Genomic DNA, 23,300 nt, shown 5'->3' with positions numbered 1-23,300 from the left:
CCCACCATCAGCGCCACTGTACGAAGCTTCCAACACTCTTGAAAAGAATGACCATTGATAATGATATGTCGTGGTAAATCCACTGAAGGTATCATTACTTCATTCACAAGCCCATGAATTAGGTACCTATGGTATATAATGTGGTTTTCGCACATTTATAGTGTACCAATGTGCAACGCACCAAATCCGAAGTTAAACCTAACAGAAAATCTTCAATATTCCACAACAACATTAAATTATTTAGACAACAAAATTTCCCCGAATGTTTGATGTTTCGGTCATCCACACGCACTTTAAATCTTAATTTCGAGTACTTACTACTTATCTATGTACGCTGATGGCTTGAATCACGGCTGGCAGCCTATTAACAAGAGAAAGGGCACTGACACTTTGTCAATTTGATATTTATAAATTACCAGAATGCTCTTTTTGAGCTCTATCTAAAGCATAATTGGTATTGTCCAGATGGAAGCTGGGGTCGTATCACATTGGGAAAGACATGATGGAGAATCGGGTGAGGATTTAGCTTGAAATAGTACTCTCATGAACATTAATCTGTGACAAAAAACATTAGTGATTACATGACAATTTGTCTCAGCTAGATTTAATTGTTCTTATTGTCTCCTGATGGTTGTTACTGATGCAGATAATTATCAACGGTTTTATTTAGGTTTTGCTAGTCGCTTGATTCAAGAATGATGGAGGAATGATTAACACGGCAACATCAACAGACATCGTTGGAGAAGTAGATATTTCCTTGTTGCTATTCATACGGCGCCTGGTATAACCACAGGACGCCTCTGCATTACTCTCTATACAATCATGTCATGAAATCTATGGCACATATCGACGTTTGATCATTTAGCTCGTGTCCATGTCGTCGTCATCGCCCTCTTTTTCGACCGTCTTCTTCACGCCGTCCAAGAACGCCTTGACCGCATCGCCGCCTCCGACTGGCATACCTCCACCTCTTAGGTACCCGCCGTTCTCGACGTCGATCTTGAGCGCCTGACTTACGTTTGGCAGGCCGCCGTCCCTCAAAGCGACCGTCAAGCTGCCGAGACTTTGTCGCATTTGTGGTGAGGTGAGGACGCGTCGTAGAACGTCTCTCTTGTCTTCTTCGTCAAGAGATTCGATGACTGCCTTGGCCTCCTCCGACTCTGGATCGATCTCAGATACGTTGTCGATCTCTTGTGCAAGGAGGAGAATGATTGGGGGGAGATTTGCACATAGCGCGTCCAGGAGAGCTGGTGATGCCTTCTCGATGACCGGGATGGTGTTGTTAGGTGACAGAAGATCCAAAAGTGTTGTGAAATGACCTGAGGATGGCTGTCCACCGCTACCGTTTCCGCCGGCGAGGTTACCGCCTTGGATAGATTGCAGGAAATTCTGAACTGCCGCTTGAGCATCGTTCGAGCCTATTGCGGCACTACTAAACGTTAGCTGTTGTACAGCAATGAGTCGCATGAAACAATGTAGATGCCGTGGCGGGCGAGAAGGCTGGATGATACAGTTGAATATTTGGTCTATTGATACACATGAACGGCACTCATCCGGTGCACAATTTCATGAACGAATTTGGATCCTTAAAACGCCGCCTCGTATAGAAGGCAAATGCTCTCGCATGCAGGGCTTCTTGGAAAACCGCCCATATCTGGGCAGGAAGATCGACCGCGCCACGGCAATTGTAAACTGGTACGAATGTTTGAGACCTACGCTCGACCGCCATCAGCTCCTCCTTCTCGAGACTCTTCGCCTTCTTCTCGGATATCACCACCAGTAGCTCCCGGCCCTGCGCCTCCTGTGCTTCCATGTCGATCACGACCAGGGTGGTTTGTGCCTTCCACGTCCTCCATTGTCTCATCTTCATCATCATCGCCGCTAGGTCCGCCGCGGCTGTTTGCGGTGGCAAGCTCGGCCTGGACGTCAACGTCCTCGCCATTCAAGAGGAGATCGATGATCTGTCCAATCTTAAGGTCCCGCTCGCTGAACCAGCTGGGATCGTTCCGTGGGTGTTGTGACTTGGACTGTAACCAGAAAAGGTATCGCTGAGAACTGGAGTTGAACTTGAGGACGAAGATTCGGCCATCGGTCGGCGACTTGAGGTTCTCCGAATCAGCGCCTGCGTCAGCGCCTAGGTATGGAAGAAATGACGCATCGCCGGGAATCATGAGGAGATCGAGCTCGGGTTCGTCGATGGATGCGTTGCGGGGCCGCCAGCAGAAATGGACGAAGTCTATATCACGTCAGATGTTTCCAAAGTACACTGTGCGATGCTGAACCGACCATCTCCCATGTAGAGGTATACATAGCCGGGGGTTTGGATAGGTTTCACTTTGGGATTCGGGCTGCCACTCTGCTAAAGTTAGTGACAAAGCTACAACTAAATAAAGAGAAGATGGGATGGTTCCTCGGAACGAAGTTTCCCGCCTCCTCGAGTTATGCCATTTGTCCTTCCAGCTCCGAACTTTGGCTTGAAGGAGACCGTTCTGGTGAGAGGCGGTGGACGATGCAGCGAGACGGTTGAATTGAGATCTCACTTACTAGATCAAGGTCGCATTTGCCAGCCTTGAAAGTGATGAGAGGTTGAAACGACATATTTGCGGAGAGGCGGGGTGCTGAGTTACGGTATAGTCGGAAGCTCCACTCTGAACAGTTTGGGGAGAGCTGCCTTCTTGTCTGTTTGTGAGGCTAGAGACCATGCGCCACAGCGGGAAAACCATTCACCGAACCCGGATGCGGAGCACCTAGCGCTGTGGCGCGCACGGACTAAAGTAGTCTAGTGCATTTGGCTCGCTTATTGGAATCGCACTTTCCAAAACGACTTCGCGGATTGCACACATCAACTCCTCGAACGACGACGACCCCGGAGCCACAATTCGAAAATGTCGGACCAGAAGGCAGCATCGAAGAAGTTTGGCAAGAGTGAGCGGTCGATACCGCATCACAGCCAGAAGGCCAGCAAATATTACCCTGCTGAGGACCAGTCCGTCCCCAAGAAGGTATGTTGAAATGGACGACGACGACGATATGGGAAGAGAGAATTGCAGATACTCAGGCAGCGGTGAGGCCGACCTTCTGCGTAGAGCAGAAAGATGTGGCAGCACGGTGTCCTGAGATCTCATGTAATTCTCGACAACCCGTCGATGTGGGAAATATCGAACTGGCTGGCTAACGCACAATCTACAGGCGCGCAAGTCTGTCCGCCCAGCGAAGCCCCGACAGTCTCTCACTCCTGGTACCGTCGTGATCCTCCTTGCTGGTCGCTTCCGCGGCAAGCGTGTCGTTCTCTTGAAGCACCTCCCCCAGGGTGTTCTCCTCGTTACCGGTCCCTTCAAAGTCAACGGTGTTCCCCTCCGACGGGTCAACGCCCGATATGTCATCGCCACATCAACGAAGGTGGATGTTTCCGGCATCGAAGAGTCCGTCCTGAACAAGGCCAGCGAGGATGGCTACTTCACCAAGGACAAGGAGAGCAAGAAGACCGGCGAGGATGCTTTCTTCAAGCAGGGCGAGAAGCCTGAGGTGGGTTGACCCCCGAGTGCAAGGAAATTCAAATTAGCAAAATTACTCACAGTCGCAACAGAAGAAGGAGGCCTCCAAGGACCGTGTCGCCGACCAGAAGTCCGTCGACAAGGCCCTTTTGGCTACCATCAAGAAGGAGGCGCACCTCGTTGACTACCTCGCCTCTTCTTTCAGCCTCCGCAGGTCTGACAGGCCACACGCAATGGTCTTCTAAGCGGTTGAGATAGACGGGCAATTGGCGTTACAAAGTGCATGGGATGAAAGACGAATTCGGCACGCTGCAGCCGTAATAGCAGGTTTTCAATGTCACTAGCCTTCGTGCAACGGCAACGGCAAGCCAATTTTATTTTCCTCATATTTTTTGTTTTTTTCATGGAAGGGTCTGGTTCCTTTTTTCTGCATGATTCTACAGGCTGTCCCTTGTATTCCCCAGGCAGGCACAGACGAATTCGAGAAAGAAAGACCGTCCGAAAGTGAAAAATCATTGATTTTGGCGAAATGGGTGTGCTGTGATGTCATGTCATGGAGAGCAGGCGCGCGTTATGAAAAGGAAAAAGAAAAAATCCCCACATCGAAATAGACCTCATGAAAGCACGTTTCTGTAATTACTGATGTTCCTGTGAAGCAGATCTGCGTTGCGTGTGTCGTGGACGTATGTACATCTCTCTGTAGCAGCTTGTTGCTCGTCGATCTTAGTTTGCACACTTTCAACAAAATATAATGAAGATACGCAAGGTTCAAAACACATATGTAAAGACATTCGTTGCTAAATAACTAATACCGCCATCGAACACCGCCGTTTTAGATCCAAAACATTATCGTAAGTGTAAGGGTATTCCGAACATGAGCACATTACGCATTCCCATTTCCCATTTCCCATCCATATTACTTACCCGGCCCCAATTCCCATTGCCCGAACCACACACACACATACCCCGATGTCCCCCGCACAAATCTCCAACATCACCAATTCCATCCCATCGCGCCTCCCCACACAACCTCCCATTCCCTCTCCTACTTCCTCCCCTTCCCCTTCCTCCCTCTCGCCCTAATCCTCCCAGCAACCCCACTCGCCTTCTCCCCCGCATCATCAATCGCATTCGCCGTCCGCTCCTTAACATCATGTTTATCCATCTCGGCCCTTAAATCATCCACAACATCCCCGCCCAGCGTCGTCCCATGCACCCAATCCATGACCCCAAGCGGTCCATAATTTCCATCCCCATTGCTCATCATGTGGGCGTCTGTCCTACGCGCCATGCCCGCCAGCATGATCGTCGACGGCAGCGTGTTGTACCCGGAATACGTGAACGCATCGAGGAGCGAGAAGAGCGCTAGGAGGAGACAGTAGGTCATGATGTGGAAGCGGAAGAGGATGGCTGGGAGGTAGAGGGGGAGGAACCGGTGCAGGAGGTAGCAGGCCGGGTGGTCGTAGTTTGCGACGAAGGCGTAGGGCACGCTGATGCTGTGGTGCCAGGTTTGGTGCCAGTGGGCGAGCTTGCCGCCGGTGGGGGAGTGCAGGATGTGGAGATGGATGTAGTATTGGAGGAGCTGGGACGGAAGTGTGAGTATTGTGCGAGTGATAGGATGGTAGCGAGGAATTGGGTCACTTACGTTTCTGGAGATGAAACCGATGAAGGCGTGTTTGGCCATCGTCCAGGGGAGTGGTAGGTGGTTGAAGCTCCACCAGTTCCCTTTGATGAGGAGGAGGCTCTTCATTCGCGCGACGTCGGTGACGAGGAATTCGATGCCGGCTTGGAGTCCTACGCCGAGGAGGATGTTGACGAGGCTCCATAGTACCACTTTTCGAACCTTTGCCTTTCCTCCTCTTTGATTGCCCGGGAGCGCATACTCTCCTTCTGACTTCAATTGGACTGCGAGAGATGGGAGTCCAAGGTCGAATATAAGGAATATGAGTGATGGTAAGATGTAGAATATGGTTCTTATTATCAACGGTGTATATAGCTCGATCTGTAGAGGCGAAAGCGTGCTAGTAAGGGTTGTATATGTAAAGGCGAAGAAGAGGAGATTAAAAGATGTGGTCCATGAGGACAGCATCGGTATGGCGAAGAAAGATGCGAGTGGAAGTGTGAAAGGCGCTATCAGAGCGGAAAGTGACATTTTGGTTGATCGTAGAGTTCAAGATCTGCTTGCATGTAAATTTTCAATTGCAGCAGATGTATGATTATGTCTGCGTACAATTTACGAGTACAATGCGACATGGACGCGATATGATTATGGTGGTGGTTGTGTTGAACCTGCTCGTGACAGTGACGTCAGGTCCGCGAGGTGCCAGCCCTGTAAGAATAATAATTTCTGTGCCACCAACAGGCCTCCGCATTCATCAACCCACGGGCCGTCTCCGTATCATCGGCAGAGCTCCGAGCAGCAGGGATTCGAAGTTACCTACATGCTACAGGCCACTGGTACATATTTGCATGTGTGTTGAAACGGGCAGCGTGACATTTCTGAGGTACCGAGACGCACGAGCATATTGACCACACTATTGGGATGGATCGCGCGGATGGGAAGGACGTTTGCGGGAGTCGGAAAGGCTTTGAATACCAGACCGGCGCGCGAACATAACGGCCACAGCGCATTGTTCTTCATAAGCTTGTTGCTTTTTCCTTTGAGAAAGGGATGCGTCAGGAACTTTACTGCTTCCTCGCATCGTCGCAGTACGCCAGACAGAATCAAGCATTCCATCCAGCGACCTGATTTGCTCATTTTGAGTGTGCGGCCATTATGACCCATATACCTATGATCTTCATGAGAAGGCAAACAGCATATCTCAAGTTCTTAACTGCTGCGGCGCAAGACTACGACCCAAGGCTGTCTTTGGGAATTCGAGTCCCACTCGACGTACCAATAGCACACGAGGAAATGCCCGAGGCTTCTGCAAACCGTTGTTCTACCTGCTGTTAGAATGCGTGGGTTTGGCCGACATTGGCCCTGATATTCAGGGGCACGACGGTGCAGCATTGTTCTCGTTCCCTTTCCTGTCCAAGGCTGAAGAAAAAAGATTCAAGAGGAACCCACTTTCCATCCCGCATGATTTCATAAAAGGAAAGGAGGCTTGCTTCGTCAAAGCTATTTCAGGATTGTTGTCTCCTCGGATTAGTTGAAAAGGGTGATGGAGAAATCCCCGATGACTTTTCCAGGCTAGCTTACACGCTATGAGACGACTTCGTGCCTTTCTCGAAGGTTGGCGTTCATGCTCGGTTATGCTGATCACCTTTAGGGGATTATGTCTTGGTTCGAAGAGGGCGAAAGCTAGCTGTGGATTTTAACTCGCAACTAGATAACGCTCTGTGGAAATTGGTCGTGGCTACAGGTATCTGTGCTGACCCAACGCCGTAGTGCTCACGAAGAATGTTGGACGAAAGCAGTCAGCCACTTTCTGGGGCGAGAGGTCTAGGTTTCAATTCTGGACGAACAGCAAGAGAGAAAGCAAAGACGAAAAAGTAAAGTCGGCATTCATCAAGGTCGTGGGGCAATGCATCAGATATTGAAATCGTTCCCAATGAGCATGGCCTGCCGAAGGGGACAGGCTGAATCCCTACCACGTCCACAGCTTGAAGGTCGAAGTAGCCAGTCAGGTATGGGGGGTACCAGGGGCAACACGGCGGGAAACGTGGGAAGCTCACGACGGCGCAGGCGTAAGTGCATGTCCCGTGGGCCGTGAAGAGACTTAGCACTGTCACCACAGTGCAAAAGAGAGTGAGCGACTTCAGGTTCAGGGTTTGTCCTTCAGGGTATTCGAAGCTCTTTCACACGCTACACCGTAAAGGGAAACGCGAGCACCTGGCAACCAATCGACCGACCAATCACAGGCCCCCAACCCCCATCCCTCTCTCTCTCTATCATTCCATCCCTTGCCCCAAGTACGAATTTCCTCTATTCATCATTTCCCTCCCCTCCCACCCCCGTGTGATCGCTTTTGGCTCGCACGCGCTCTCTCGTTTACGTTTACGACTCGGGATTACTACAACACTTCCATCACTCATCTCCAAAACATCCTCTCCAAGATCATCACCGACACTCCTTTCGCCAGTCCGCCTCTTCTGTTCTGTTTCTCCTACGCTGTCCGCGCCGTCCCTGCAGCTTCACTGTAGTGGTTTGCATTAGGATCATGCACTGATCTTCGCTCCACCCTGCAGAGTCCACTGTACAAGCACTCGCGGTCGCTCCCGCTGAGCACCGCATTATTACCTCCATAAGACAAACAATCGACAGATCAAGAGCCTCAGCGCTGGATAATCTGGCAAAATGGACTCCCAAACTACTATGCACCCTCCAATTCCGAGCATCCCAGCTGAAATCGCCTCCAAGGGCCGTCCCCGACGCCGCAGCTCGCTTCCCTCCATTGGGTTCGATGCTCCTAAGAAACGGTCTCCCAACTATATCCGAACGCAGACAGCATCGCCTGAAGTAATCTCTAATCTGATCGATTCCCTCTCCGCCATCTCCTCCTCGACCCATAACCATTTCGAGAGTCTACTGCCTCCTCAAAGCGCGTCCACCCCTAATAGCCCTCTATACGGACACTTTGCCCGCGACACGCTGACCGTGCCCGATGCCGACGACTTCGATTCTTCATCCTACCACAATTCCATCAAGAGCGAAACATTCGAATATCCCGACGATGCCTGCGAGCCCCCGGTCATCCGAACCTCAAAACCGCCGTCCGGCTTATCTCCCATAACTGCACCCAAGAAGAAGGACAAGGAGCATTCGCTGAAGAGTTACATGAGCAGAGGTGGGGGTAGTTCTGCTTCAATACACTCATGTCACTCTACACGCTCGGTGAGCAGCTTCGGCAACATCAGTATCGAAGCTGGTTTGCCCCCAGCAAGGAAAGTGTCCGAGGGTAGTGAGCGCACATCGAGCGAGAGCAAGAGAAGCGCACGGGGCCACAGGAGTTTGATGTATATGAGCTCTAGAGAGCGTTTGCGGTCCAAAGATGCAGAGCGCAAACGCGCGACCATCCAGGGTCCCGAATTATCGTCAGAGCATGGCCGAAAACCCACCCCTCAACTCTTCGTTTCTGAGGACATAATTAAAGAGGAGCCTACCATTGCAGAGTCCTCAAAGGCTGCGCAACACCCTCCGAAAAGAAATGAGAGTCCGCTGCGCAACGGCTTCAATGCAGCTGATGGCGAAAAATCTGTGGAAAAGGGATTCATTCCCTTGCGGGGATCATCCCTCAGGCATTCGGGCAGCCCGTCGCGTAAATCTAAGAAGAGTAGTGGCCACGGACATAAGAGTAGTCGCCATGACTCGTATAAAACGAATACAGTGCCAGAAGAGGACGAGAGCGTCCAACAGGAGAAGGCCAAAGAGGTGAAAGCTGAGGTGAAAGCTGAGGTGAATGCTGAGGCGACAGCGGAAGTGTCGATAAAGGAAAAAATCTTAAAAGAGTTGGAAGAGGAAGAGAGCGAGGTCGCACATCGGATTCGCGAATTGAAGAAGCAGAAGCAGCTGAGGGACAGAATAGCCGGCAAGTTACCTGTTGGGGTTGATGCAGGGGCATCTGCAGGCGACTTGCATGTTTCACCTCTCCCAACTGCTGAACCTTCCCCAACCTCAACTGTGTCAACCATGTCGGAAAAGCGAGTGCAAGACCCTGCGAAGGCACACAAAGTCCTGGGGATTGCTGCGGCGCCCCCTCCACTGGAGAGGAGGGCATCTCAGTCGCAGGTGTCGCGTGAAAGTCGCGAAACGCATAATAAAGGACACAACCGAATAAGGAGCTTGACCGTTAATGACGGTGACGATATTACCCCTCTCCCGATCAACTACAAGCTCGCGCTGCAGACCTTGGACAGGCCACCATCCCCACCGTTGAGCAGCTCAGCTTCGAGTCGAGGTACAGCCTCCACCAGCTCGCCGCCCTCTCGTTCAAAGTCTCTCGTAGTAGGTGGAAGATCCGCCGTGAGCCGGAAGTCCACCCAATCGATGATCATGGGTGCGCCCACGATACACAAGCATTCGCACAAACATTCCGCAAGTATCACGAGTGGCGGCGCAAGTGAGAGGTCGCTTCGCGCAGCGAGCGAAGAAATAACCCCGCGACACCGCTCTCTCCAGATGTCTTCTCCTCCTCCACCTCCAGCATCCCTTTCGAATCGACCAGGACTCAAGAAGAAGCGTTGGTCTCATCCTGATCTACCAGCCAAAGCAGAGAAGGCACACAATGACCGAGTAGAGGCGAGGAAGACAATGGCCGTGCAATCGCCTCCCCACCCTGTCATTGAAGAACGACCGGCTAGCGTAGATTCGATCGCGGACGATGTCCAGGCATATCTCGACTCTCCGCGCCTCTCGCAGAAGATTCGGCATCCTCAGAATGGGCGCGTCATCTCTTTCTCGGAAGTTGGTGATCCCCAGGGTTTCGCTGTTTTCGTCTGCGTGGGAATGGGGTTGACAAGATATGTGATGGCGTTCTATGACCAACTGGCTTTGACATTGAAGCTGAGGTTGATTACACCGGATCGTCCAGGTATTGGAGGAAGCCAGGTGGATCCCAACGGCACACCGTTGAGCTGGCCAGATGATGTCCTCGTTATTTGCCAACACTTGCGAATCACCAAATTCTCCCTCCTCGCACATTCAGCAGGCGCGGTATATGCGCTTGCAACATCCCTGCGTATGCCGCAGCACATACGCGGAAGAGTACACCTTCTAGCACCCTGGATTCCTCCGTCTCAAATGGCTCCCATTGGAGTCAGTCAGGACCAGCCACCGACTCAACAACTTCCGAGATCTCAGCGTTTCCTCCGCGCACTGCCTCCTTCACTCCTCAAGGTAGCCAACTCAACATTCCTCAGCTCGACTAGCGCGAGCTTGCAGCGAACGGGGCCTAAGAATTCACCGAAGACGAAACGAAAGAGTATGAATCCTCAAGTATCGCCACAGCAACTTCAGAGACCACCGATCAAGGATACCCGACGAGAATCGATTATGCTCATGGACCAGGTTTTGCCAAATACTAGCTCGCTCACCGTTGCCGCATCGAACCCAGGGGACCCCAACCACGAACAGGCGAAGCAGATGCAGGAAGCATTGACAGCCGCCGAGCGACAGCGACAGAACGAATTCGATGAGCGATTGACCTTCACCATTTGGGACCGCGCGACAGCCAAGGCCAATCCAGCCACAGATCTCATGGTCTGTCTGGAAACGAAGCAACCGATCGGATTCCGTTACGAGGATATCAACAGGCCTGTTGTTATTCATCATGGCAGCAAAGACTCCCGTGTCCCCGTGGAGAATGTGAGATGGCTCGGAAAGCTGATGCGCCGGTGCGAGGTCAGGATCCTGGAAGGCGAGCAGCACGGTCTGATGGCCAGCGCACAGGTCATGGGCAACGTGCTCACCGAGATGGCCAGCGACTGGGAGGACTGGACGGCGATTGTCGAAGGGAAAGCGAACGGCGGCGAGCGAAGTGTTTCGCGGAAACGCACCCTGGAACGCCTTCGCATGGGCGTTGCCTGAGATCTCGATGGAACGTTTACGACCCGAGCAGCACAGGAACAATCAAGACCGATGGGCCTGAGCGATGGACCACTTTGAATTACTCTTTACTACCTTTTCAGCATCATCCCGAGACGAACCCGTTGACGAAACACCACATACCAAGCGACGCACATATACGACAACAGCAACGGTCGCCCTTCCATGCTTTGCACATTATCCTTTCTTTCTTCCCCTACCCTTTTTTCCCACTCTTCCAGAGGATTTAAATACCCGAATGAGCGTCATAGTTTTGTTGGACACGTTTTCCCGTATACCTTTTTACCTTGTAATTACCATTGCAAAAAGTCTACTAAATCCACTTCACCCCTCCCGTGTGCTACATCTTCTTTTCGTTCTTCTCTTCTCTTCCATTCTATTCTCTCTTCTTCATTTTCACTTCCTGATTCCTTTTTGCTAAGCGGATATACCCTCGAAAGATTGGCGGGAAACGTTGAGTTGCCTGTTTGTCCCGTATTAAAGTAGTAGTGGTGGTGGTAGTTGTAATGCCGCATACAGCACTGCTCGGGCGTTTAAGGATTGTAGCAAGGACTGTAGGATGTTCGATCTGTCGACGTTGATATTCATGCGCGAATTTAGAACACGTATGGGGTGAAAGGGCAAATGCTGGACTTTTGTGTGTGTATAGAGGATGTTAATTCATGATGATGGGATTTCAGTCTACTGTGCAAGATGCTCTCGTTCATACAGTGATGTGAAGAAGTGATATACAGAGTTGTGACTGGAAAGTGATTTGTATTGAGGGAGGGCAGTCGCCTTAGTCAGCGCACAATGGAATGACTTGAAGCTGCTCCACCCCCGGAAAAAGCGATGCCGATCTCCTTCTCCTTCCGTCCAACGAACTAATAATACCCAATTCTCGAGTCTAAAACCTCATCATATTCAGCCTTTAAAGATAAATAAACCTTCTTTGCCTTGATCAATATTATTCTCACATCATATTTCCATTATTTACTGGGAACAAAATAACAACCCCATACGGATTCTCACATGTGCACGTCTGCCTGCCCGCCCAGATAAATCCCTCCATTCGTCTCTGCACGTCATCATCTCAGGCGGCAATTCTGTGCCGGCATGGCATTTCAGAATGTCCACATTTGCGACATGCTCTTGATTAGGTACCTGGTACCCTCTATCGTGAAACATGCTCGTGGATGTTGATTTAGAAGAGGAGAATGGGATAGCCTTGCCACGAGTGTACGTCACGGGCCTTGCACAAAGGATATCTATTCACTGCTTCGATATTGGCGTATGCTGTTGGCATGAGATTCAGATGAAAGAGAGGAGAAGGAGAATACCAAGGCCACCCGGCCCGGGACCAACACTCATGGCGAAGCGCCGATGACCATCAAAGCCACAAGCAGAGGCCAAAAGGAACCATTTTACAGGATCCAGGTCAGCCAGTCCAGTCATCCTAACACCGATGCCAATGCTTGTCCGCGTCCGCCCAAGGCCCACAAAGACGACTCCCATCACTCTCCTCCTCCGACATCAACAAATCACACTCTCGCCCACTCATTCACTGTCGTGGCGTCCAAGGCTTTCCCAAGATATTCCAAACCTACACGTGATTTCCGCCTCACACATGCTGCTCCAAATCCCGCAGACTCGCGAGTCTCCTGTCGTCGTCGTCTTGTCTGTATTGAGCCCATCACCCGCTGCCATATTAATTACGTACTGCTTCGTGAACCTGGCTCAACGATAGAAATAACAATTCCCCGATGCAGCACGACCAATCTTCCAGAGGACATATCCCAGTCCTCTACTGTACAATTACATCAACTACCTATTAACTGTAACTAGGAACTGCTGGACTATTGCCAGACTTCCGCTGGCCGTGCGCGCGAAAAGATTGAAGGCATGCACCCGTCGTCGTGAGACTTAGGTATACAAGCCTCCGCCGCTTGGCAAGCTCTTGTCCTCTCTTGGGTCCTTGCGAGGTACAAGTAAAACACCTCCCGCTCCGCCTTCTGCCCATGTCTGTTGATTCTCGATGTCATTGCTCTCTGTGTCGTGATTTTCTATCTGTCAATCGATGTGCCGTTCACCAAAGTTGGCTTTGCCCATGGGACGTAGCGTGTTATGACAGTGCAGCGAACAACGTTACGGCGGGCGCAGTTGCGACAGTTCGATATATAATCTGTTGACCAGTTGCCCATCATGCCACCACCACCGAGCTTGGCAAGCTCGAGTTTACAGTATGCGCAGATAGAGAGGAGAAATGGGGGACATTTTGGTGAGTGCGAAACGAATCGTGATGACGGTTACTGGACATTCCGACTAACAGCTATCTTAGCGCATGCCGTCCTCAACCCATACATCTACGACCCCTCAATCCCCCTGGCCATTGTCGGAGCCATCATCTTCCCCGTCCTCTCCGCATACATCCTCTACCAATACATTCGACACCGATCATGGTTCTGGTGGGCAGCCGTCATCGGCGTGCTCATGGAAACAATGGGCTTCATCTCGCGGCTCGTCTCCGCGACAGATGAGCACAACGACCTCCCCTTCCTCATCGCCTTCGTCACCATCCTCCTCGCGCCGTCCTTCCTCGCCGCCGCCTGCTACACCGCATTCAGTCGCGTTGTCTGGTTCTCATGCCCGACCGAGTCGCTCTCCTTCCAGCGCCTCTGGTGCTTCCCCCGCTGGATAACTCCCACCTTCGTAATCTTCGACCTCGTCTCCTTCGCCATCCAGCTCATAGGCGCAGGCCTAATATCCCGCCACTACGACCGCGACCCGTCCCACGACCGAAACATCGAGAAAGCAGAGTCGAACACGCAATCCGGGCGGGTCATCCTCGTCCTCGGCCTCATCCTCCAAATGTCGTGCTTCGCGTCCTTCGCCGTCATCGCCGTCCGCTACTTCTTCATCAGCCGCCAGTGGCGCTGCGACGACCTGGGCGACTGGCGCATGTGGCGGCGTCTCTCATGGATGATCAACGTGGCCGCGGGCCTCATCGCCGTGCGCGCCATCTACCGCACCATGGAGATCCCGCACGACAAAGGCTCCGGGCTCCAGTACCTCCAGTCCCACGAGTGGTGCTTCTGGGTCTTCGACGCGTTTCCGATTTTCCTGACTCTCGTGGTCTTCGCGGTCTGGCATCCGGGGAGGTATCTTCCGCAGAATTATACGGGGCTCAAGTTGAATAAGGTCGCGGCGATTCAGCAGAAGGATGCTATCAGGCCGCCGAGCGTATTGACGGAGGGCGAGGAGTTGAGAGAGTTCAGGCCGGAGGACTTTGGCTGTGGGGCACCGCGTGGCGTGTGTGCGGGTGCGAGGGTCTGATGCTTGCTTGCTTGCTTGCATGCATAATTGTGGAGTGCATGCTTCTACACAATCGACCTGCGAGACATTCACCTTTTCCCATGATGATGAAGGTACTTTTCTTTCATCTTCTTTGTTCCTGCGAGCCGACGAGCGAGAAACATATGTTTCCCCCTCCTTTGCTTTTCTGTTTTCTTTTTTTTTTTTTGGCGGGGATGATGATGAGACACATCTGTGATACCATTGCATAACAACGGCGTTCTTTGTTTGGTCTGAATCATGAGCGAAACTTCTAGCCTTTCCACACATACACACTGGTCACCTCAGGGGGGTTTGTTGAATACTTTGGGTATATATAAACACCACCACCACGCCCTGAACATACTTAAAAATCAACCTCAACCAATATACAACATCTTCAATCCACACTCTCTTTATATACACTTGACTACACGGACCAGATACCTATCTCATGGATCTCGTTTCCTCGTCCTCATCTCCTCCACTACCATCTCCATACAACCATTCTCCACTACCATCTATATACAACCATCTACCTCCGCCAACATGGCCCGCCCACCTGGATCGGTCCACTGAAGGCAGACGCGGCAATGTTGCGACTTATACTGGACAATACGACCACCATGCCATATTGCAGCCAAGGCAGCCATAACCCAAAGCAAAGCACCAACGTCCGGATCCATAGCCTCACGCACTATGACCCACCTCGGCAGCCGCGAGGCAAAGGCAACTCCGCCCGGCGCATTTTCTCTTTGAAACTGGAAGACTGCTCTCCAGGCCTCAAAGAGACATTATATACCAATGCTCGTTCTTCCAATGGTTCTAGACCTTCCCGTCAGGGCAAGGATCGCAACAAGAATCGGAACTAGCACAGCCAGTCGTCAGAATGATCGTGAAACGTCCGATACACTCGATGGTCTGCCCGCCTAAGACCTTAAAGGAAACGGTCCATGAGATATAAAAGAACTGAAAGCATTCGATGACCTCGTGGCGGAGATCAAGGACAAGATCGTTCGTTGGCGACCTCCTGTACTGGAAAGGAAGGCAATGGAAGGCCAACATGCTGACCACCCGGTACACAAATCGTACTACGTATATACATCATACCGCATGTCGTATCAGGAACTCTCCAACGACCAAGGAGAGATCGCGACCAGTCCCATACTACCGCCTCCGTCCGGCCAGTGAGGCTACCAGGGATTGACCACAAGATAAAGCTGATTGCTGATAATCCACTTAAAACCTCACCATTGTATCAAATGTCAGTTGAACAATTGGATATCCTGAAGCAATATATCAAGGAAAATCTTCAAAAAGGCTTTATAGCTCCATGCTCACGACATCCATCGAAACTAGTCACACAGACATTCACCATGTCATCATTCCCATCCCCGCAGCCTTCTCTCAAACGGTCCATGATCCCAGTCTACACTACATATACTGGAAAAGAAGGCAATGGAAGGCCAACATGCATGCGTGCGGGTTCCTCCCGGTATACGAATCGTACTACTTATATACATTATACCACGTCTAGACGTTCCCGTCGGGGCAAGAACCGGAAGAAGAAACGATCTTCTACAGCCGGTTCATCTGATCTTTGTGGAAATCCTGATACCACATCATATCGTATGTCGTATCAGGAACTATCAAACGCCCGAGAAGAGATTGCTCATGGTCCGATCTTGCTGCCTCCGGCCAGTAAATCTCCATGTCAATCAGACAATTTTGCTTCAATCTGGGGGTCATGGGCCGATACGTTTGATCCTCAAGGCCCTGCGTTCAACGATGATCCTGACCATGCCCAGACTCAAAGTAGGTCGGAGAATCTTCCAGAGGGAAGGATAGATAGCAAACAGAAGCTAGTCTCACAGACATTCATCACATCTCACTGTGTCATACAGACACCGTATCATATTTCCCAACCCAACAACCTCCTTTCTCAAAACGACCCATATATACAATTTTACATACGATTTAAAATCCCAGTCTCTACACATCCATCCAGACCAGCCAGTCTACAAACGCTTCTCACACACCAACGCCTCCAACCTACGCCTACCACTCCTCATCAGCATTAACCCACGCCTCCCACGCCCTCCTCTCCTCCGCCTCATCCTCCTTAACCGCCTCGTACGTCTTTACCCCCGGAAACTCCCTCCAAACCCTCTCCCCCTCCCCGTCGTAAAAGAACGTCCGCTCCGTCTCGTCGTCTTTGAAATAATACCGCCCGTCGCACGCCAGTACGCCGTCGTAGTACCAGTCCTGCTCCTCCTCCTCCTTCTCGTCGTCGTCTTGCATTTGGCGTGAGACTTGCTTGAAATTGTCGACGGGGTAGGAGTACCGTGAGGACGGGGGGTGCTGCGAGAGGTCCCAGCCCTCCTCCTCGGGGTCGTACGGGGAGCGGAGGCATCCCCAGAGGGCTTCGGCGGCGGCGCGGGAGGCTTCGGCGCGCTCTTCGGCGGCGGTGGAGGTGATGTCGGCGTGAATTACGTTCAGGGGGTAGGGGGGTGACTTGGAGGGGTAGGAGGTCGGGGAGAAGCAGCGGCGGCATTTGTGGGGGGAGGGCGTGGTGCTGGAGGTTGTGAGTTGCGGTTCGAAGTCGCAGTAGGTGACGTTCGGGTCGTACATTGGGAGTTGGCGGAGGTCGGAGTGACGGGAGGATGGGGTGGGTGCAGCGCCGGGCCCGTTGCGGATGTCTCGCATGGCGACGTAGGCGGCGCGGCGGGCGAGGTGGGCGCTGTAGGACGCGAGTTCCTCGATTTGGGTGGTTGTTGGGGAGGCAGGGCGTGTTGGGGTGGAGGGGATGAAGGGGAAAGACTGGACGGATGGGGATGGGGCTTTCGGGGTTGTTGGTGAAGAGGGGACGGTTGATTTGGAGAGAGCATCTGTGCAGGGTGTGATGCAGATCTGGGCGGTGTGTCCGCACCTGTAGGTCTGTTGAAGGATATGGCACATGGTTGCTGTTGGATTTTGGATTTTAGAATGTGATTTTGAAAGGGTGTTTGAGTTGTGGAGACGGTTGGGTGGTTGATTGAATTGATGAGTGGAGTTGGTTGGTTGAAGTCGAAGTTGATGGAGTATTATTGTGGACTGTCCTGGTCGCGATCCTGATGATGTTGATGGACTATATATGTACATGAGTAGTGGAAGGATATGGTATAGCAATGTACACTGCAATGAGTGCTTGACTATGTCGTTAGCTATCTCGTTAATCATGTTGTGAACAACGACAATGTAAATCCACGTCATTGTTCATTCACTGTGGTGGCTAGGCTGCAACGATCTAGCATTACTGAATATGAATACTTCACAAGTCTTGAACAATGCTCCACTGACGAGTTCAGATGGAGTCACAACGGCATCGTGAGCAGTGATTTTGAGGGGTTAATCGACATCAATAATTGTATACACGCGTTGAAATGTATACATACTTGGAATCAAAGGCACGATTGGAGACTTGGATGATTGATTTGAATCGATTTGATTTGATCTGATGTGCTGTTGATTTGATTTGATTCACTGTTGGATGCCCACTTTCCGTCATCCCATCCTTCCGAACTCCATACCCGACAGCAACACCTACACACAGAGATAGTTAGGAAAGACATACAACTGGCCGCACTGTAAGCCAGACGTCTAGTAGCTCCTGCCGAACAGGATCCAGGACTTGGCGAAGTCCTTGCAGTCGGGGTTGATGCACTTGGTCTCGCCCTTGACGATGCCCTCAGGCTGGTCGAAGCTGTGGTCATAGTCAGTATACAATGGTTGATTCTGGAATTGGGGGCGGCGTACGGAATGCACAAACTCTTAGCACCCATAGCAGGAGCCTTAGAGTCCTCAGCGACATCATCGCCAAGCGCCTTACGCGCGCTCTTGTCCTTGATCTCGTCCTCACACTTCTCGCCCTCGCAGTGGGGTACAAGGACGACGTTCTTTCCATTGAGGGTGGGGACGAAGTCGTCCCAGTTGGTGAGCTGCTTGCGGTGGTTGCGGAACTCGGCGTCGGCGCGGTTGAACATATCGGTCTGGATCTGCTCGAGGAGCTTGGGGACTGCATCCTTGAGATCGTCGACCTTGATCTCGCCACGTGCCTCGTCCTTGTTGGCGACATCACGACGGCTGGTGGTGACCTGACCCTTCTCGGCGTCCTTAGGTCCGAACTCGATTCGCAGAGGGATACCCTTGAGCTCCCAGTCGTTGAACTTCCAGCCGGGGCTGTAGCCCTCGCGGTAGTCGGTCTCGGCACGGACACCGACGGACCTAAGGTCGTCAGTGATGGATTGGACCTTCTTGTAGAGGTCCTCCTTGGCCTCGGGGGTGGTCCTGAACAATGTGTTAGTGCTTGTCAATGTGGGAAACTATAAAGGCGAACGTACTTTGCGGTAACACCGACGGGAATGACAATGACCTGGATCTCTGCGACTCTAGGAGGAATGACAAGACCGCGGTTGTCACCGTGGGTGAGGATCATGACACCGATGGAACGGGTGGTTAAGCCCCAAGAGTTTTGCCAGACATGGATCTTCTCAGACTTGCCAGTCTCCTTGGCATTGGGGTCCTCAACGGTGATGTTGAACATCTTCGAGAAATGCTGTCCGAGACAATGGGAGGTTGCTGCTTGGATACCTCGGCCAGTGGCGGGGATGAATCCCTCGATGGTAGTTGTGTAGTCAGCACCGGGGAACTTCTCGTTCTCAGTCTTCTGACCCTTGATGACGGGGGTGGCGAGGAGCTCCTGGTCTGCATCTTGTTAGTATAATCGGTTCATAAGGGTAGAAAAGTACGTACAGATATCGCTGTACCAGTCCAGAATTTGGCGGACCTCAGCTCCGGCCTCCTCCTTGGTAAGATGTGCGGTGTGGCCTTCTTGCCACAAGAACTCTCGAGATCTTGAAGTTATGAATTAGTAACCAAGTGACTACTAATCAATACCTGCAACACTTACCGGATGAAGGGCATGGGGTGCTTGAACTCCCATCGCACAACGTTGTTCCACTGGTTAAGTTTCAGGGGAAGATCACGATGCGACTGGATCTTGCGGGCGAAGTAGGGGTACCTGAGGTGCACGTTAGAATCTCCATTGTCGTATTATACAATACAGGTAGGGCTCACATAGCGGTTTCACTGGTAGGGCGGACTAGTTCGGCAGTCAGAAAATTAAAGCAAGTATTGGGGCCACGGCACTCATACCAGCAACAGGCTTGTCAAGCTTTGACTTTCCTCCCTGTGTAACCCATGCCACCTCAGCAGCGAAGCCTTCGACATGCTCCTTCTCACGCTCGAGGTTGTCGGCAGAAATGAAGATGGGGAAGTAGGCATTTCGGACTTTGAGGGTCTTGATCTGGTTGTCGAACCAAGCCTTGATGTTCTCCCAGATGGCTGTTATCAACAATTAGCTATCGATTGGACTGTGAAGAAGTCCGGGTTTCGTACCGTATGAAGAAGGCTCAAGAATATAGCTAGTAGTTTGTTAGTTTTAGTCATTCCCGAATATATGGGGGGCTTTACCATCCAGCGACCTGTAAGACGTTAGTAAAGCTACTGATATCAGAGGATGGAAATTTGACTTACATCATAGTAAGAGATCATTTGACCTAATTGACAATCATGTTAGCCATTGCTCGATATCAATTCCAGACAATGAGCGCAGTAAACCGTAGGAGCACACCGAGTACCAAAGATACCATCTCCAGCAACGAGGAGGCCCAATCCAGCCTGAAAGCCAGATCATCACCCTCCCTTGCTAAAGATGCCAATTTGGTATTCCGCTGCCCCATACGACGCACGCACGTATAACCACATACCCTTTGTGATAACCTGCTGGTACCATTCTCCAAGATCGGCCTCCTTCGCGACATCAATGCCAATGAGCTCTTTGCCCTCGATCTGTGACCCAGAAACGTCAATAATTTCCTTTCTTTTTTTGATACGCAAACCGCCGTCGCTAGCCGCACTCCGCTCGGATATCCAGATGGCCACACACCTTCTTCTTGGGCTGCTGAGGCTTCTTGGGAGCCTTGGTGGGGTTGCCGTCCTTCTTCTTCTTGGTCTCGGAAATGGAGAGGTCCTTGAGCTTGCTGTCTGCGTCGGCCATGTTGGATGGAAGGGATCGAGGCGCGTGGGGGAGATATCTGTAGTGCGCAAGGAGCGCAATCGTTAGAAAGAGTAAGAGTACGTGGAGAACAATGATATATTGAGTAGAGAAGTTGAAATTGAGAGAAGTGTCGAAACGGAGAGATTGTTCTGTCATGAGTTCCTTGGAACGAAAGACGGGAAGGATGCCGGTGTGCGTTGCGTGTGCGCAAGGAGGGGTAGGCGGGGAGATAAGGGAGATTGATATATACCTGATAAATTAGAATTCAAGAGTCAGAAATGAGTCAATTTGAGAGTAATCCGTAAGACTCAGGATCAAACATACCTGTTCTGAGGGCTGAAGGGCTGTCACTTGGAGGAGACGACACACGCAAAAGTAAACAGTCACAGAGAATCGGGCGGTCTCTCGCGAAAGTTGGTGTTCTCTGAATTAGTTAACGGAGGGGGGGCGGAGAGGGGTGGAAGGGGTCCGCGCCGGGGGAGTTGATGCATTCTGATTGGACAGGAGCTTCCAGGGACGTCTTACCATATACAGTTAGCTCATGGTCGGCGGATCCCAAACGCCGACGTCAATTTCTAGCAACACTAATAATGGGACTTCGCGTTTGTGAGTTTCCATAAGGCAGCACGAGGGGGAATCTATCACCAAGTAGCTACCACCACACACAACATAAACCATGGCTGGAATATTTGAACAACCGCGGAACGCCGGAACTCTGTGTAAGCTTCATCTGCAGCTCCCCTTTCCAACCGAAATACATACAGACCACACCTCCCCGCTAACACCTTGTCTCTATTCACAGTCCTCGGTGGGCAGAAAATCAGTGGCCAGGATGTCCGCGACCAGAACGTCCTCGCAACGCAAGCGATCGCCAATGTCGTCAAGTCGTCGTTCGGACCCTCTGGCCTCGACAAGATGATGGTCGACGACATCGGAGACGTCACCGTGACCAACGACGGCGCCACCATCCTCACCCTCCTCGACATCGAGCACCCCGCAGGCAAGATTCTCGTCGACCTCGCCCAGCAGCAGGACAAGGAGGTCGGCGACGGCACCACATCCGTCGTGATAATAGCAGCCGAGCTCTTGAGGCGGGCGAACGACCTCATGAAGAACAAGATACACCCCACCACCATCATCAACGGATACCGGCTGGCGCTCAGGGAGGCGGTCAAGTACATGAACGAGAACATCAGCATCAAGGTGGACACTTTGGGCAAGGACTCGCTCGTCAACATCGCGAAGACGTCCATGTCGAGCAAGATCATCGGCTCGGACTCTGACTTCTTCGCCAACATGGTCGTCGACGCCATGCAGTCGGTCAAGAGCACCAACAGCAAGAACGAGGTCAAGTACCCAGTCAAGGCCGTCAACATCCTCAAGGCACACGGCAAGGGCGCCAACGAGTCGGTCCTTGTCAACGGCTACGCACTCAACTGCACCGTCGCCTCGCAGGCCATGGTGACCCGCGTCACCGACGCCAAGATCGCCTGCCTGGACATCAACCTCCAGAAGGAGCGCATGAAGCTCGGCGTGCACATCACCATCGACGACCCGGCGCAGCTCGAGAAGATCCGCGAGCGGGAGGCCGGCATCGTGATCGAGCGCGTGGAGATGATCCTCAAGGCTGGTGCCAACGTCGTGCTAACGACCAAGGGCATCGACGACCTCTGCCTGAAGTACTTCATCGAGAAGGGCGCCATGGCGGTGCGACGATGCAAGAAGGAGGACCTCCGAAGGATAGCAAAGGCCACGGGCGCCACCCTCGTCGGCACCCTCTCCGACCTGAACGGCGACGAGAAGTTCGAGCCCTCCCTCCTCGGCACCGCCGACGAGGTCGTCCAAGAGCGCATCTCCGACGACGAGTGCATCCTCGTCAAGGGCACCAAGGCCTTCTCCTCCGCCTCCATCATCCTCCGCGGCCCCAACGACTTCGCCCTCGACGAGATGGAGCGCTCCGTCCACGACTCCCTCTCCGCCGTCAAGCGCACCCTCGAATCCGGCCGCGTCGTCCCCGGCGGCGGCGCCGTAGAAACAGCCCTACACATCTACCTCGAAGAATGGGCCACCTCTGTCGTAAGTCCTCATAACCCACCCCCCAAAACCCAAACAAACCTAACATTCACAGTCCTCCCGCGAACAACTCGCCATAGCCGCCTTCGCCACCTCCCTCCTCTCCATCCCCAAAACCCTCGCCATAAACGCCGCCAAAGACTCCACCGAGCTCGTCGCGCAGCTCCGCTCCCGCCACGCCCTCTCCCAGCGCACGACCTCGGACCCGACGACCCCGGAGAACGCGAAGGCCGTCGCCCGCTCCAAGGGCTACAAGAACTACGGCCTCGACCTCGCCAACGGCAAAGTCCACGACTCCGTCAAGGCGGGCGTGCTCGAGCCCAGCATGAGCAAGGTCAAGCAGCTCAAGTCGGCGGTCGAGGCGTGCGTCGCGATTATGCGTATTGATACGCTGATTAAGTTGGATCCGGAGGAGAGGGGTGGAGGCGGGGATGATGGGCATGGCCACTAAAAAAGATCTTGTCTTGAAATGAATGAAAAAAAGGGGCAATGAGATGAAATGTCGGAAATGCACAATCATAGACGTTTTTTTCGTGTGCATGTATTTGGGAAATGCACATTAGATAAACAGATACCATCATCACGTAGATAGTAGCCTTGTTTTTTAATCTTGGTAACTTTCTTCGAACAAAAGAGACATGATATGTTATGATATGATATTCAAACCGAGTGCCTACTAGTTGCTGTCATTGCTACTGCTAAGCGGGTAGTAGTACGATTCATTCACCGTGAAGACGAAAATTCAAGAACATCACAAAGACAGAAGCAAAAGGATGAAGTA

The 23,300-nt window shown here is 52.1% G+C and overlaps 8 protein-coding genes across 8 annotated transcripts; 4 read left to right on the top strand and 4 right to left on the bottom strand.

The window, feature by feature from the left end:
* Window positions 1-737: 737 nt before the first annotated feature.
* BU24DRAFT_419644 (uncharacterized protein) lies at window positions 738-2,645 on the bottom strand. Its single transcript, XM_033527268.1, has 4 exons — window positions 2,545-2,645; window positions 2,287-2,356; window positions 1,717-2,236; window positions 738-1,429 (listed from the first exon to the last, which is right to left on the bottom strand). Exons 1-4 carry the CDS (start codon window positions 2,596-2,598, stop codon window positions 862-864), a joined length of 1,212 nt encoding a protein of 403 aa, XP_033388394.1. The 5' UTR covers window positions 2,599-2,645; the 3' UTR covers window positions 738-861.
* A 240-nt stretch (window positions 2,646-2,885) lies between these two features.
* On the top strand, window positions 2,886-3,739 carry BU24DRAFT_459669 (60S ribosomal protein L6-B; the record flags this gene model as incomplete). Its single annotated transcript, XM_033531745.1, has 3 exons — window positions 2,886-3,002; window positions 3,190-3,525; window positions 3,587-3,739. The coding sequence occupies 3 exons, from the start codon at window positions 2,886-2,888 to the stop codon at window positions 3,737-3,739; spliced, it is 606 nt and encodes a 201-aa protein (XP_033388393.1).
* Window positions 3,740-4,263: 524 nt separating this feature from the next.
* On the bottom strand, window positions 4,264-5,766 carry BU24DRAFT_387284 (uncharacterized protein). Its single transcript, XM_033524962.1, has 2 exons — window positions 5,140-5,766; window positions 4,264-5,076 (listed from the first exon to the last, which is right to left on the bottom strand). Exons 1-2 carry the CDS (start codon window positions 5,644-5,646, stop codon window positions 4,540-4,542), a joined length of 1,044 nt encoding a protein of 347 aa, XP_033388392.1. The 5' UTR covers window positions 5,647-5,766; the 3' UTR covers window positions 4,264-4,539.
* A 2,046-nt stretch (window positions 5,767-7,812) lies between these two features.
* BU24DRAFT_342215 (alpha/beta-hydrolase) lies at window positions 7,813-11,022 on the top strand (the record flags this gene model as incomplete). Its single annotated transcript, XM_033523307.1, has 2 exons — window positions 7,813-8,770; window positions 8,831-11,022. The coding sequence occupies 2 exons, from the start codon at window positions 7,813-7,815 to the stop codon at window positions 11,020-11,022; spliced, it is 3,150 nt and encodes a 1,049-aa protein (XP_033388391.1).
* Window positions 11,023-13,043: 2,021 nt separating this feature from the next.
* BU24DRAFT_132685 (uncharacterized protein) lies at window positions 13,044-14,481 on the top strand. The gene is made up of 2 exons (XM_033521034.1): window positions 13,044-13,297; window positions 13,358-14,481. Exons 1-2 carry the CDS (start codon window positions 13,222-13,224, stop codon window positions 14,350-14,352), a joined length of 1,071 nt encoding a protein of 356 aa, XP_033388390.1. The 5' UTR covers window positions 13,044-13,221; the 3' UTR covers window positions 14,353-14,481.
* Window positions 14,482-16,248: 1,767 nt separating this feature from the next.
* BU24DRAFT_489890 (uncharacterized protein) lies at window positions 16,249-17,535 on the bottom strand. The gene has a single exon (XM_033533668.1). It carries the CDS (start codon window positions 17,488-17,490, stop codon window positions 16,408-16,410), a length of 1,083 nt encoding a protein of 360 aa, XP_033388389.1. The 5' UTR covers window positions 17,491-17,535; the 3' UTR covers window positions 16,249-16,407.
* A 303-nt stretch (window positions 17,536-17,838) lies between these two features.
* Window positions 17,839-20,866, bottom strand: BU24DRAFT_419636 (prolyl-tRNA synthetase). The gene is made up of 13 exons (XM_033527267.1): window positions 20,771-20,866; window positions 20,336-20,483; window positions 20,157-20,238; window positions 19,924-19,946; window positions 19,861-19,871; window positions 19,786-19,811; window positions 19,543-19,731; window positions 19,465-19,489; window positions 19,298-19,408; window positions 19,141-19,241; window positions 18,729-19,092; window positions 18,145-18,675; window positions 17,839-18,091 (listed from the first exon to the last, which is right to left on the bottom strand). The coding sequence occupies exons 2-13, from the start codon at window positions 20,444-20,446 to the stop codon at window positions 17,989-17,991; spliced, it is 1,677 nt and encodes a 558-aa protein (XP_033388388.1). The 5' UTR covers window positions 20,447-20,483; window positions 20,771-20,866; the 3' UTR covers window positions 17,839-17,988.
* A 194-nt stretch (window positions 20,867-21,060) lies between these two features.
* Window positions 21,061-23,167, top strand: BU24DRAFT_365860 (T-complex protein 1 subunit alpha). Its single transcript, XM_033524288.1, has 3 exons — window positions 21,061-21,165; window positions 21,249-22,522; window positions 22,575-23,167. The coding sequence occupies exons 1-3, from the start codon at window positions 21,123-21,125 to the stop codon at window positions 22,968-22,970; spliced, it is 1,713 nt and encodes a 570-aa protein (XP_033388387.1). The 5' UTR covers window positions 21,061-21,122; the 3' UTR covers window positions 22,971-23,167.
* Window positions 23,168-23,300: the final 133 nt, after the last annotated feature.

Source organism: Aaosphaeria arxii (genome assembly GCF_010015735.1).
Source record: "Aaosphaeria arxii CBS 175.79 unplaced genomic scaffold BU24scaffold_2, whole genome shotgun sequence".
Lineage (NCBI taxonomy): Eukaryota > Fungi > Ascomycota > Dothideomycetes > Pleosporales > Aaosphaeria > Aaosphaeria arxii.
This window is presented reverse-complemented; position numbering and strand designations above follow the sequence as displayed.

What these genes read in the sequence shown, in the direction of transcription:
- BU24DRAFT_489890 (XM_033533668.1), bottom strand. Translation starts at nt 17,490, where the DNA reads ATGTACATATATAGTCCATCAACATCATCAGGATCGCGACCAGGACAG.
- BU24DRAFT_132685 (XM_033521034.1), top strand. Translation starts at nt 13,222, where the DNA reads ATGCCACCACCACCGAGCTTGGCAAGCTCGAGTTTACAGTATGCGCAG. An exon ending in GAGAAATGGGGGACATTTTG is followed by an intron (nt 13,298 to 13,357) that starts GTGAGTGCGAAA and finishes CAGCTATCTTAG; the next exon opens with CGCATGCCGTCCTCAACCCA.
- BU24DRAFT_387284 (XM_033524962.1), bottom strand. Translation starts at nt 5,646, where the DNA reads ATGTCACTTTCCGCTCTGATAGCGCCTTTCACACTTCCACTCGCATCT. An exon ending in TCGGTTTCATCTCCAGAAAC is followed by an intron (nt 5,077 to 5,139) that starts GTAAGTGACCCA and finishes CTTCCGTCCCAG; the next exon opens with CTCCTCCAATACTACATCCA.
- BU24DRAFT_419644 (XM_033527268.1), bottom strand. Translation starts at nt 2,598, where the DNA reads ATGTCGTTTCAACCTCTCATCACTTTCAAGGCTGGCAAATGCGACCTT. An exon ending in GCAAATGCGACCTTGATCTA is followed by an intron (nt 2,357 to 2,544) that starts GTAAGTGAGATC and finishes TAACTTTAGCAG; the next exon opens with AGTGGCAGCCCGAATCCCAA. An exon ending in ATACCTCTACATGGGAGATG is followed by an intron (nt 2,237 to 2,286) that starts GTCGGTTCAGCA and finishes GACGTGATATAG; the next exon opens with ACTTCGTCCATTTCTGCTGG.
- BU24DRAFT_419636 (XM_033527267.1), bottom strand. Translation starts at nt 20,446, where the DNA reads ATGGCCGACGCAGACAGCAAGCTCAAGGACCTCTCCATTTCCGAGACC. An exon ending in TCTTGAGCCTTCTTCATACG is followed by an intron (nt 19,732 to 19,785) that starts GTACGAAACCCG and finishes TGTTGATAACAG; the next exon opens with CCATCTGGGAGAACATCAAG. An exon ending in GGACTGGTACAGCGATATCT is followed by an intron (nt 19,093 to 19,140) that starts GTACGTACTTTT and finishes AACAAGATGCAG; the next exon opens with ACCAGGAGCTCCTCGCCACC.
- BU24DRAFT_365860 (XM_033524288.1), top strand. Translation starts at nt 21,123, where the DNA reads ATGGCTGGAATATTTGAACAACCGCGGAACGCCGGAACTCTGT. An exon ending in GCGGAACGCCGGAACTCTGT is followed by an intron (nt 21,166 to 21,248) that starts GTAAGCTTCATC and finishes CTCTATTCACAG; the next exon opens with TCCTCGGTGGGCAGAAAATC. An exon ending in AAGAATGGGCCACCTCTGTC is followed by an intron (nt 22,523 to 22,574) that starts GTAAGTCCTCAT and finishes TAACATTCACAG; the next exon opens with TCCTCCCGCGAACAACTCGC.